Source organism: Danio rerio, chromosome 3 (genome assembly GCF_052040795.2).
Source record: "Danio rerio strain M-AB ecotype USA chromosome 3, GRCz13ab, whole genome shotgun sequence".
NCBI classification, from domain to species: Eukaryota; Metazoa; Chordata; class Actinopteri; order Cypriniformes; family Danionidae; genus Danio; species Danio rerio.
In genome coordinates this window covers 43,344,895-43,358,828 of record NC_141023.1, presented here as the reverse complement: position 1 = coordinate 43,358,828, position 13,934 = coordinate 43,344,895, and the positions used below count along the sequence as shown (strand labels likewise).

General features: G+C 38.0%; 1 protein-coding gene and 1 long non-coding RNA gene across 22 annotated transcripts in view; both read left to right on the top strand.

Annotated features, from left to right (window-relative positions):
- axin1 (axin 1) overlaps nucleotides 1-9,752 on the top strand; it is a 107,676-nt gene extending 97,924 nt beyond the window's left edge. For 10 of the 21 annotated variants that reach the window (XM_087243242.1, XM_087243238.1, XM_087243243.1 and 7 more), the window contains 2 exon segments: nucleotides 4,488-4,637; nucleotides 7,646-9,752. In XM_087243242.1, coding sequence (XP_087099368.1) covers nucleotides 4,488-4,637; nucleotides 7,646-7,772 — 277 coding nt within the window. In that variant the 3' untranslated portion in view covers nucleotides 7,773-9,752. 21 annotated transcript variants of the gene reach the window in all.
- A 2,763-nt stretch (nucleotides 9,753-12,515) lies between these two features.
- LOC141381266 (uncharacterized) overlaps nucleotides 12,516-13,934 on the top strand; it is a 191,580-nt gene continuing 190,161 nt past the window's right edge. Inside the window, exons 1-2 of the long non-coding RNA XR_015481107.1 lie at nucleotides 12,516-13,074; nucleotides 13,169-13,346. This is a non-coding gene — a long non-coding RNA (uncharacterized LOC141381266). The remainder of the gene's footprint in view (nucleotides 13,075-13,168; nucleotides 13,347-13,934) is intronic.

Here is a 13,934-nt window from a genome sequence, read left to right as displayed (position 1 = left end):
ATTCACTAGTGCTCAACAGAAATGACTGATTGGTTCTGAAGGTTATCAATTGAACACTTTTCACCAGGTGCAAACACAGATACATGGACACTGGAGCGTTTTAAACCCGGGAAGATCAGTCGAGTCATCAGTGGATTGCTTGTCTGTGTTTGCAATCTGTAAACATCGGTGAAGTGCAGTGAACTGATGACCTTCCCGGCCAATCACTGTCATTTCTGTTGAGCATGAAATATTAGTGGGAATTTATTTATGTATTTTTATTCAGTATCAATTGGTGCTGAAACTCAGTATCATTACAAGTCTAATACAGTGAAAGAGTCAGCTCATTAACTTAAGCATAACAGATGACATCTAAAACGTGTGTTTGGTAAAGAAAACATTAGCAAACTAGTGCCATTTACCTTACTGTAGATGGAAATGAGGCCTGATATCCCTTTTTATTTTCACTGTCCATTCACAATGGACCTTCGGGTCACTCGGAAGATTGTGAAAAGATAAATTTGTGTCACTTTCTCTTCACTGATAAGATGTAAAGCCAGGTATACAACGTTCCTGCGTGACTCCAGGCGATGCTTCCGGGTTTCTTCCCACCGCAGCCTTGATTTCACTTTTAAAATGTCGGCTGTATGAAGCAGTCGATACAGTTAAAGTCTGAATTATTAGCCCTCCTGAATTATTAGCCTGCCTGTATACATTTTGTTTTCTTAATTTCTGTTTAACGGAGAGATATTTTTTTCAACACATTTCTTAACATAATAGTTTTAATAACTAATTTATAATAACTGATTTATTTTATCTTTATCATGATGACATTATATAATATTTCACTAGATCTTTCTTTTGAGACTAGTATTCAGCTTAAAGTGCCATTTAAAGGCTTTAAAATTTTAATTCAGAGATGTTCAAAGTTGGCCCTTAGTAGCCTTTGATTTGACCCAACATCCCATCTGAGAAGAGAGTGAGAATGATGTAGAGCAGGGGTGTCAAACTCAGTTCCAAAAGGGCCGAAGCCCTGCACAGTTTAGTTCCAACCCTGCTCCAACTCACTTACCTGTAGGTTTCAAACAAGCCTGAAGGACTCAATTAGTTTGATCAGGTGTGTTTAATTAGGGTTGGAACTAAACTGTGCAGGGCTGCGGCCCTTTTGGAACGGAGTTTGACACCTGTGATGTAGAGGGTTGGTGCTAATGCCAATTCCTTGCTCTGTTAAACATCATTTGGGAAATATTTGAAATGGAAAATAAATAAAATTCACATGAGGGCTAATAATTTCGACTTCAACTATATATTAAATACGATTTATTTTCATTGATTTAATTTAGATTGCATCCTGAATGTTATAAATATATTTAAGTGTGTATTTCAATCTGTATTTGAGGTGTTAACATATAAATATCATGAAGCATACAATACAATATTGTTTTACTTGCTTTTTCCAACACGACATCATTAAATTGAAACTTTTCTTGAAGTTTGATCACATTTTTAAACAAATCAAGCTCAGGATTACATTTCAATCACTCTCTAAATGCATTTTTTATTTCAATCCCAGATGTTGTCTTATTTGTCAGTGAACCCCTCTGTTACCCATAGTACAAGGCTCCCTCCTCTCCCCTATCCTCCCTCGACATGATCCCGCACACATTTTTTGGCTGGCTTAGTTGCATGAGTGTGTGTTGAGGCCATGTGTGCCTGAAAACCCAGCCGGTGTGTCTAACTCGGGGTTGTTCCTCAGGTATGTGATGGAGGTGATCCAGAGGGGTCGTACCGCTGTCAGACCCGCTCTGTTCCCTGCGCTCAGTGTGGTGCCCGCCGTCTCTGACACGGAGCTCTCCGACGCAGAGTATGTCCCCAATACTTTTCAATAGAGCGTAGCCTATCCCCTCACCATCCCATGCTGTCCATACATGCACCCCCGTGTGTTTGTCAGGCCTTTGGAGCATGTGACTTCTAGTGGTCGACTGATATTTGTCATTTTTTTCCTAACTGTCGGCTGACAAGTTTTTTTTGTATTTGGCTGCAGGACTCTGAAAAACAAATCACTTCTTTTTTAAATTAGTTTTAATATTTTTTTAAACGACTATGAAAATGAGATTTTAGACAGGACATCTAGTAAATATTGATTTGATTAGTTGTCTGCTCAGAATCGCAAGAGTTGTGATGAATATTGTTTTTGATACAATAACACTTTTAACATTATTATTATTATAGTAATAATACAATAACACTAATACTTTCTCATGTGCTGTCAGTATTTAGCAAGTACAAAAAAAAAAAAAAGTAATTTAAAGTGATTTTTCTGAAGGTTGCATTTCCAGCATACCCGTCAACCCTCCCGTTTTTCCCGGGATTCTCCCGCATTTTACAGTTCTATCCTGCTATCATCCCATAAAGGTTTTTTTTCTGTATTTCTCCCATATTTTCAGTGTTTCTCTGAAGGGTGGCAAATAAACATTAAAGAGTCGAGCCTCCCTATACTCAACCCATACCGCCAAACCACCAGGTGCCGCCCCTTGCTTTTAAATGCGATTGTTCTGTGCTTTCGCTTTGTTTAACCATGAAAATACTTTGAAATAAACATAAAGACGGCACTATTCCCTTTCTTTTCATTACAGGTGCTGTCTCCCCTTCATATGCAATCCTCAAAACAGTTATATAGCGGGGAGTCCCTTATTATGATGGGCATATCCCTTATTTTCACATCCCAATGTTGACGGGTATGATTTCCAGACTGCTTAAAAATGCAAGAACTGCATAATAGTTTGTCAGTTAGTTCGTTTATTTTAATATTGCAAATGTTTTGTTGCCATCTGAAGTATAAATCTGTCATTCATATATATGCAAATATATACTGTATGAGCAAAATCACGAGTAGCAGTGCAATATGGCTGTATATGGGCACTGGTGAAAGGCGTGCGTTGGCTCAGGCCGAGTGCCCTAGTGTCCCACCAGGGACGATATACAACCACATCGCACTGCTACAAGTGTGATATTGCTTTAATACAACAGTTTGATGGCATAATCGTGTATTTAAAAAAAACAAAAAAACAAATGCAGTCTTAAAACCTTATTTTGTACAAGGAACTACTTCTGTTTTTTCATTTTTAAAATCTGCAGCTGATGTCAGAACAGCAGAAACCATTGCTACTTCACCAACATCACTTTACAGCTAGTATGATTCTCTAGCGTAATGTCTAAAGTGATGACAAGTTGTAATCAAGATATCACAATAATTAACCCCGAAAAGCCAAAGCAAAGCAAACACTACCAGATAACCACAACATACAAAAGAGAAAAATTTACTTAGAAAGTCACTTACCTGCCTAATACAAATTTAATCAGCTGTAGTTTAAAATTACGCAGAGTTTTTCTGTCCAAAGGACATATTATGTGGTCTATGTTGCCCTCTTGTGGTGGAGCGTCAACCATGGCTCTGTTCAGTATGACAGGTTGATGGCCACCGGCACACCAAATGTCTAAAATTATAAATATTTAAAATAGACACTATCCTTATAAATAATCTGCAAAGCTGCAATCTAAACAACCACATTCCTGCCTTAAAAGGCCTAAAAAAAAAGTACATTATGTTGTCCAACAGCTGCAATGTTTGTCAAACTGTAGTGAGTTTATTGATCTGTTGTGGGCGGAGTAATACAGAAGGGTGAAGTGGCTGTATGAGTGCTGTTATTGCAGAACATATATATTTAATTAATATATATATATATATATATATATATATATATATATATATATATATATATATATATATATATTTATATATATTTATATATATATATATATATATATATGTATTCAGATATTTTTCCACATTAATTTAAAAATGTCTACATTAATAAATATTAAAAGTGATTTTTATACCAACCATCATTGAACCCGCTCTCTGAATCATTAGCATCTCCCATAACAAAATATCAATCCACCACTAGTGCCCTCATGTCGCTCACTAACCCCTCAGTGTGTAGCGCTATTCTCACTTCCTGTGCACAGCATTTAAGAGTACACTTTAGATAGACTGGTCTTAGCTCTTGCACATAGTTCTTGACAGATTGGTTGCAGTGAGGTGTATCGTTCTGGTGCATTAACGGCAGGAGGAGAGCTGGAGCTGCGGAGATGTGCCTGCTTCTAATGCAGATACGCAGTTTAGTGACATCAAAGCTTTGGTGTGGATGAGATGAAAGCGGTCCTGCAGTGCCAGTGTTTTTTTTTTCATCTTTTTTTTCTGAGGAACATTTGTCAGGCATCTGGAATCCGTTTTACTTGGCATCAGTAAACCAAGCCTCTGCCGCCCACCAGCACTCCTGCCCACTTCAAGCCCAGCAGAACACAAACAAGAGCCTTTTAAATACAGACATCCTTACGGGACATCTGTATTTCCGCTACAAAATCAAACGCGCCATTACGGCCTATTTTATTGCAGAACGAATGCTTTGGTGGCTTTTTCAAGTGCTTTTTGGTTTGTTTTGCAGGCATAAGAATATGAAGAAGCAGCCCTGTGAGAACATCACCGTGGCCTATTATTTCTGCGGTGAACCCATCCCATACAGGACGTCCGTCAAGGGGAGGATCGTCACGCTTGGACAGTTCAAGGAGCTGCTCACTAAGAAAGGGAGCTACAAGTAAATGCACTTTTTAAATGTTCTTTGCATGAGTGGGTTATTGAGTTCATTTACCTATTGATTTTGTCCAATATTCTCATTTAACATGTTACAAACGGCTTTTGTGAAACAGAAAAAAAGAATGAAATGATGGAGAATTAACTGCTTGGAAAATGTAAAATAGAGTAATGCTGCTGAAGATTTCCACTAAATATAAAGGTTTACTATGTGACAGTAAATGAGTAATAACTTCAAATAAAAATTTTATTAATTATAATATATAAATAGTAATTATATAAATATTATAATAAAATATTATTTATTAAATAACTAATAAAATGTATGCTATGAAGTCAGTTTTATTTTTCTTTCTTTTTTTTAATCCTTTTAATTTTGGATCTATTTTTTATGTTTAAAATATGATTACCAAAATGTAAGCATGTGTAGCGAAATTGAAACCCATGTAAACAATTGGAAAAATGCAAGGACAAGTTATTATTTTTAAATGATGATAATTTTGTATAACTTTCTGTTATATGGTAAATTCAGTTCAAATTTGATCATTGTCTTCATTTCAGAAATCATAGAGCCCTAAACATTGCCATTGAATGAATCGGTTATAAATATGAAAATATGTAAAAGATTTCAAGCAATCCATCAAGCAATATTGTCTCAAAGTTTGTAATGAGTAGTTTTTGTTTTTAAAAACCCTTTTAATATACTTTTGCTGTCTTTATTAAATCTAAATATTTTCTGTCACTTTTGCATGTAATTGCATAAAAAGTATCTCCTCTAATGCTTGGTGGAACTAACACAGGGTTTTTTGATGACAGAAGTGCAATTAGGGCATTGCCAACTTTTGTTTTTTTTCATTAATTTACACAGCAATACCAATTTGCAAGTTAAAAAAACAAAACAAACCTTTCAATAAGTTCTGAAATTAATATATATATATATATATATATATATATATATATATATATATATATATATATATATATATATATATAAAGGCTTGTGATCTTGCAATTATAAAAATGGGTGCGATGGGAACCGTTAATAGACAAACCATCAGGCTTACCACATTCTATTTATAAAATAGCTACAATTTGCATCAAAGTGGTTTAGTAATATTACTTCCCAAAACTTGAGCCTCCAAAAGCCGGCGTGCTTTTATTGCATTTTATCTTTTTGAGGAATTTATTAAGAAAAAAGACCTACGTTGACTTCTTTTTGATATTTGCTGCCAGGTCATTAGAAAATTATGGTTTTGTTTTCCATGACTCATTGGATGGAAACAGTGTTTTATGTGCACAAGTCTAATTTGCAGCTTTAGATGGAAAATTAGCTATTGTCTTAAGCAAAACTTACAGAAAAAAGGATTTTACAACCGTGTTTGTAATATTGATGATACTAGATTTTTCATAATTTCATTACTGAATGAACTCTCAATTTCCAGCATCAAATGGCCTCAAATACCGTGCATCCGGAAAGCATTCCCAGAGCTTCACTTTTTCCTCTTTATGTTACAGCCTTATTCCGAAATGGATTTTTATTTCATTTATTTGCTCAAAATTCTACACACAATCCCCCATAACGACAATTTGAAAAAAGAATTTTTTTTACATTTTTGCAAATTTATTAAAAATAAAAAACCTGAAAAACCACATATACGTCATTATTCACAGCCTTTGCCATGAAGCTCTAAATTGAGCTCTTGGTTTTGAGCTTTTGGTACATTCTGTTTCCAGTGATCATTCTTGAGATGTTTCAGCAGCTTAATTGGAGTTCACCTGTGGTAAATTCAGTTGATTGGACATGATTTGAAAAGGCATGCACCTGTCTATATAAGGACCCAGGGTTGACAGTGCATGTCAAAGCACAAACCAAGCATGAAGACAAAGGAATTGTCTCGAGGCACAAGGCTGGGGAAGGTTACAGAAACATTTTTGCTGCTTGGAAAGTTCCAATGAGCACAGTGGCCTCTATGATCTGTAAGTGGAAGATGTTTGAAACCACCAGGACTCTTCCTATCGCTGGCCGGCCATCTAACCTGAGTGATCGGGGGAGAAGGGCCTTAGTCCGGGAGGTGATCAATAACCCGATGGTCACTCTGTCTAAGCTCCAGCGTTCTTCTGTGGAGAGAAGAGAACTTTACAGAAGGACAACCATCCGTGCAGCAATCCATCAGGCCTGTATGGTAGAGTGGCTAGACGGAAGCCATTTCTCGCCTGGAATTTGCCAAAAGGCATCTGAAAGATTCTCCGACCATAAGAAACAAAATTCTCGCGTCTGATGAGACTAAAATTGAACTCTATGGAGTAAATGCTAGGCATTACGTTTGGAGAAAACCAGGCACTGCTCATCACCAGGTTAATACCATCCCTACAGTTAAGCATGGTGGTAGAGGCATCATGCTGTGGGGATGTTTTCAGCAGCAGAAACTGAAAGTGAGGGAAAGATGAATGCAGCAATGTACAGAGACATCCTGAATGAAAACCTGCTTCAGAATGTTCTTGACCTCAGACTGGGGCAAGCGTTCATCTTCCAGCAGGACAATGACCCAAATCTAACCGTCAAAATGTCAGTGGAGTGTCTTCACAACAACTCGGTAAATGTCCTTGAGTGGTCCAGCCAGAGCCCAGAGCTGAATCCTATTGAACATCTATGGAGAGATCTAAAATGGCTGTACACCATCACTTCCCATCCAACCTGATAGAACTTGAGAGGTACTGCAAAGAGGAATAGTCAAAAACTCCCAAAGACAGGTGTGCCAAGCCTGTGGCATCATATTCAAAAAGACTTAAAGCTGTAATTGCTGCCAAAGGTGCATCAACAAAGTATTGTATTATGAGGCATTGTGTGTAGAATCTTGAGGAAATAAATTAATTTAATCCATTTGGAATAAGGCTGTAACATAAAAAATGTGGAAAAAGTGAAGCGCTATGAATCCTTTCCAGATGCACTGTAATTGCTGTAGTATGTTTGTTTTTGACTGACCTTTTTCATTTTTATCTCTATTTCCCCAGGTATTATTTCAAGAAAGTAAGCTATGAGTTTGACTGCGGAGTGGTGTTCGAGGAGGTACGCGAAGATGACGCCATCCTGCCCATCTTCGAGGAGAAGATCATCGGAAAAGTGGAGAAGGTCGACTGAGGCCGGGACGGAGGCTAGAGGAGAGGAACTCGGGCTGTGGAGGATGACAGAATGGAGCTGCAGTGAGCAGGTGCTGAGTTTGGTACAGCGAACGTGGACGTGCTGGAGAGCCAGAGGTGCGGAAACGAGGAAGAAGGCTGTGGAAAGTACACTATTTACTCCGAGGCTTCAACCTCCGCTCAACAGAAGTGCTCGAGATCACTGCGTTGGGCACCGATAGCCCTCGGACTCACTCACTCACAGAGAGACGCAAGCTGGAGGCAGCGTCCTCTCACTTTTGCTATATTTCTAACTCTGAAAACTGTAGCAATGTAAAGTTAGCCTAGAAAAAAAAGTACTATGAATATGTTTACTAAAGCTGCATATTTTTGATATGACGTATTCAGAAGGAACATATCCTTTCTAATTTAACAACTCTTGTAATTTTATATGTACTGGTACCAGATGTGTACAGAACTGTCTGTTTAAAAGGAAAAAGAGAAAGTTTTATATCTATTTAAATATTTAAAAGTGAAAAAAAAGGACAAAAAAAACTAAAAGAGAAATCGGTTCACCCATATCAAAGCTGCGGCATCAACCTGACCCCCAAAACGGTGGTAAGTTTTCAAAAGCCTGTGGTTATGGAGGAGCAGGAATCATAACCCACGCTTTACCAAGTGCTTTTAACTCCCATCAAGTCCGCACGAGAGAGGGAGGAGTCAGTCAAACGCCGCACTTTCCACTGCATTATGCATTGATGTCAAAGGAGAAGCTATACGACGATGCCTTCACATTGTGTTTGAGTGATGTCACGACACGCGTAATGCATAATTATTCCTCCCCTTTGATGAGTGCGCTGACATTTATCTCCAGATTGTCGAGTGGAACAATGGTAGGTCTGTAGTTTTATCTCCAAGGTCTCTTTCCAGGTGCTTGCGTGCGTGAGATCTGCCTGTTTAGGAGCAGGAAATGTTTGAGCCTTGTGGAAGAGAGGGATCCATCATCTATCGAGTGCCATTGGACAATATAAGGATCATGTTTACACTTACCTTAATGTATTACAGAACAGGAAACAAATAAAGAATTGTAGCCTTTTAGCTTAACACGGCTAATTGTGGTGCCTGGCGAGAATGAATTGTTTTAAAACGTAGTTTTTAGCCTACCGTGATCTGCCTTGTTGAGATCACGAAACACCAAAGAGAACAATCTATCACAGGAGTCGACTAAAAACCCGTTTGCGTTGTTTCGGCAGCAAAAACCAAGCTCCTTTTTAGAGTTTTCAGGCTGTGTTGTAACGAAACACTGAGATAAATGCTAGGGAAGGCCTGGCGAGATTGAGCCAGATGTGGTGCTGTAACGTTAGAATGCTTTTATTTTTATTTTGTCGTCGTTGTTCTGGCATCCCATGTTAAAGCTAGTTTTTAAATTTGAAATTCTCAATGTTAAGTGGATTTTAAGTTGCCGTTATCAATGTTTGTCATGTTTTTTAGCCCCTCCCCCTTCTGTTTAAATTTAGTTCTTCATCAACTTGAACAATATGGGTACTTGATGCAAACTATGGAACATTTCTCATATGTGTGTTTTTGATTACGGTGTAATTGTCAACTGGGATGTAACTACTGTGAATAGCCTGAACGTGAGCTCCTCTCACTGAACGATGAATGACCTGTACATAGACGTCACAGAGTGCCTTTCTGACCATTCTCTCATCTCTGATCCACTGTCTGCTCTCCTCACTCCGTGTGTCCAGTACCAGGGACTCGCATTATGTTTTAAAGTGTCCTAATTTGTTTTGTTTTTGTTAGTTTCCTATGCGAAGAGCATCAACACACTTTAAGTCTTTCTATGTAAATATGTACATTTTTTTTTTTTTTAAATGTGTCTTCAACTACAACCAGCAACCCGATTTGGAGATTTAGTGCCCTGGTTCTGCTTAAGTGTGCCGAGTTGTACAGTTATCATTTTATGGTACTTTGGACAATAAAGACATGTAATGAAATACATCTGGAGTCATCCTGTTCTTTCCTCGAGTCATCTTGTTCCTTTCTCGAAATATAAATGACGTGTTTGAGTGTGTTTTAGTTTATTCATGTATGACTTTTTGACTTTCTCTCCAGCAATTTAAGTTTAGAAAGCCTTTAAAAAATAAAGACTAACAGATGATGGCGCTCTTGTTTCCTAGCAACTGTTTCATGATGGGTTTTGCCAAGATCTCATGCAGCCGACGGCTGAGGCTCCACATAAACACTGAATTATGAGAGATCATTTAAAATACATGATTGGGAAAGTCTTTGATCTGCAGTACAAGAGATTTAGTTTGGATTGAGAAAAGAAATCATTAATAGAGCTAGCAATAAATAAAGACTTCTGCCGTATTCTCTTGTTGGAAACTTATGCCTTGATACCCTTGTTGACTCTAATGTACGTCAGTGATTGCATTGCGTATGTGCTTAAAGCTGATGGAACCCTTGCACCATCTGATTTGAAGTCGGAAGTGGGAAAATCCAAGTTAATATTTCCCACATAACCTAATTTTGCGTTCCAGTCAGTCACACCACAAGATGGCACCATGAGTCAAATAATTAATTTCTTCTTTGATCAATTATAACTAAATCGTTATTTAAAGCAAATGGCTTGGGTGCCCAAACTCGATCCTGGAGAGCCAGAGTCCGGCTTAGTTTAGTTCCGACTTGCCTCAACACACCTGCCTGGAAGCTTCTAGTATACCTAGACAGAGCTTGATTAACTGGTTCAGGTGTGTTTATTACATACACTGAATAATGTTTTTATTATGTACAGTGAATAAAGTAATGGTGCAATTATAAAGTAGCTTAAGAAATGGTATGTATGTTAATGTTCAGTTCTTTTTCACTTTACAGGCAATGAAAATAAACATGAAAATAAATAATTTGCTATAAAAGCTCCTTTCAAATGTCTGCATCCTGTTGGCACTCGATCAGGTCGCTAGACTGGAAATGTGCAGCCACTCACTCTTGTCTTTTCTGTTACTGTAAAATTCTCATGTCGAAAATTAACAACCCACCTTTTCTGCACGACTTTGTCTTTTGGAAATGTGTGGAAACTCAAGAGTTAAATTTCTCTGAGGCTGTATGTTGCTAAACACGGCAGTTGTAGCTAGAAGTACTGTTCTCACGTCTTTGTAATGACACTTTAATATTTAAGTTTAGATATCATATTCATGTGGCTGACGTAAACATACAAGTGTGCTATAATGGCATGAAACATTAAGGCAACTCTCCAAAGCGTTAGTTATTTTGATCTATAGCGTTTCTGTAGTAGCACAGTACTTTACAATCGGCGGAAATCAGTCAGCGGCCTTACATTTTACTGGAAATGCGTCTGGTGCCACAGTGCATATAGCCCATTGTGGCTGAAGCTAAAATCTGCAGGACACCGACCCTCCAGGACCGAGTTTGGGCACCCCTGGTCTAGATTGATAGTGATTATATGCTCTTTGTTGAATGCAGCGGTGTTAAACTTCCTAGAGGGCCGCAAGCCTGCACATTTTAGTTCCAACAAACTTACCTGTAGGTTTCAAACAAGCCTAAGGACTCAATTAGTTTGATCAGGTGTGTTTGATTAGGGTTGGAACTAAACTGCAAAGCTGCGACCCTCCAGAAACTGAGTTTGACACCTGTGGCTTAAAGAAGGCTTTCCCAAAATCAGGTTTATTGCCATTTGTTGTACAGTGGCATCCAGTTATACTGTAGTTGTTAGCTTGAGACAGCTCTCTGTTTATTTTGCTACTGATCTAGGTGAAGATATTAGTATTCTTGAACATTTCTTATTGGATATTAATATAATATTGCACATTTATCTAATGCAAAATAATTAGTCATAACTCTAGAAATTCTCATTTGTCGGCATCATTTTGGAAATGACCTCACATTTCTCTGTGATCAGGCAGGAACGACGTAGAGAAGGTAAGAAAATCATTCATCATAATCATTGAGTTTTCTGGAGGCAATAAATCATTGATCACTTGAAATGCACTTCGAAGATGGTTTATTATTTTCTTATAAATTCGCTTGAATAACCGTTTCCAGTCTTCTAATGGTATAGATATGATTCAATAGGTATGTATTTATATGCTTAATATTAGTCATATGCTGCTTCATATGTTTTAATACGGAGTTAATGGAGGTGGGTGTAAATGCTAGCTGCAGTGACGTCACAATCTTGCAGCATTTGTTTTGTATGGCCAGAAAACTACACACTGCGTCCCAATTTGCATACTAACTATCCTAAAGAGTATTTAAAATAAGAACTATCCCAAATCATAGTATGTTGAAAAGATTATGCCAGGGGTGTCCAATCTTGGTTCTGGAGGGCCGGAGTTCTGCAGATATGCAGATTTTAGTTGCCTCAACAAACCTGCATGGATGTTTCTAGAAAGCCTAGTAAGAGCTTGATTAGCTAGCCCAGGTTTGTCAGATTGGAGTTGAAACAAAACTTTGCAGGATACCGGCCCTCCAGCACCGAGTTTGTATATGCCCGGAGTATGCCAAAGGTTCCCGGATGGTTTACTACAGGGGTGTCAAACTTATCTCCTGGCGGGCCGTAGCCCTGCCGTTTAGCTCCAGCCCTTCAACACTCCAATCTAGGTTTTAAAGAAGCCTAAAGCACTCAATTGGTTGGATTAGGTGTGTATAATTGGGGTTGGAGCTAAACAGTGCAGAGTGGCCCTCTGAGTATGACACCTATGGTTGACTATTTTCAGTACAATTTTTGAACCTTCCCGCTGATATTGCCCACAATACATTGCGCGTTGGACGTGAATTCGAATAGAACGGGTGAAAAGTGCAATTAAAAGTACAAACATGATGGAGCTAGTAGGCTTCAGTAATGATTTATTTTACTGTTAATAGCCCACTGGAAAATATTTAAATCACATTTTCCGTGTTATATATCTGCAACAACAACGTGACGTGATCTGAACGTGTTTGGACATTACCTTGTGGCATAATTATCCAAAGACCTGAGATTTCTCTGCATAATGGCAGATTAACCTGCTGCTGCATCTCCAGTAAGGTAGATATGAAAGAAATGATGTGTGGATGACAGGGCTCGTAACAACGTAACGATCTAAGTAGTGTGTCCCAAAGCTTGCATACTCTCTTACACACTCTAAAAGTATACGTTTTCTTCACAAAAAGATACACATTGTTAGGGCGTAGTATAAGTAACTTATGCGAATTGGGACGCATCCATAAGGCCAAAGCATGTCGAGTGCCCCCTGGTGGTTCAATGCATGCCATAAACACCACTCATGAAAAGAAACGGGGTGTCAGCCAGACTAAACGTAAATTGCATTTTTTTTTCTAAAAAATGTATGCTTTCCGGAATTTCAGGTAATTTATGTTTGACTGGGACATTTTTGTAACTATTTTCAACAGTGGAAGAAAGTGATGAGACGTCCATCTTTTTAAAGTCTATGGTCAACAGCGAGAGGTCAAGTGTTTCCCACATCCACTTTTTGTCGTGGAGCCTTATCAAAAGGGTGGAGATGTGGAGCGCTGTCTGGTAAATTGAATGATAGGTTGGATTCCTGCAGAAAGAACAGCAGATGCTTAGGTAGGTTTCATCAACTTTCATGGCTAACGTTACTGGTTCTTTCTGGTTCTTGATAGTTATAAACTGGTAATCTGTTTTGCTGATCTTATTCTGGTTCTTTGCTGGTCATATGCTGATTTAAGTGCTGTTTGTTGCTGATCATATGCTGGTACTTATGCTGGACCTGCTGGCTTTTAGATTCTGTTCTGGTCGTGTGCTGATTCCCTGAGGTAAAGTTGCTTTTATATTCGCACATTTGTTTAGTGACTTGCTCCCCATAATGTTTACCATGGTACTTTGAATATTCGGTCTGAAATCACGTGTACATATGACTTCAAAACAACATTTACACTTTTTAATTGACTTTACTTTGATAATCTGCTAATATGAGTTCACTATTCAGAATTTGCAAAGAATAATTTTCTGAAATTGTATTATTAAGGAGAATGTATGAATATGTGAATATAAAAACAACTTTACCTTAATTGCTGATTCTTGCTGGCTTTGGTCATTTGCTGGTTGAATTCTTATTGAGCTGGCTGGATCTTATTGAGTATGTATTGTTTGCAAATTCTATATAGTGATATCATAGAAGCAGTCACTAACTAT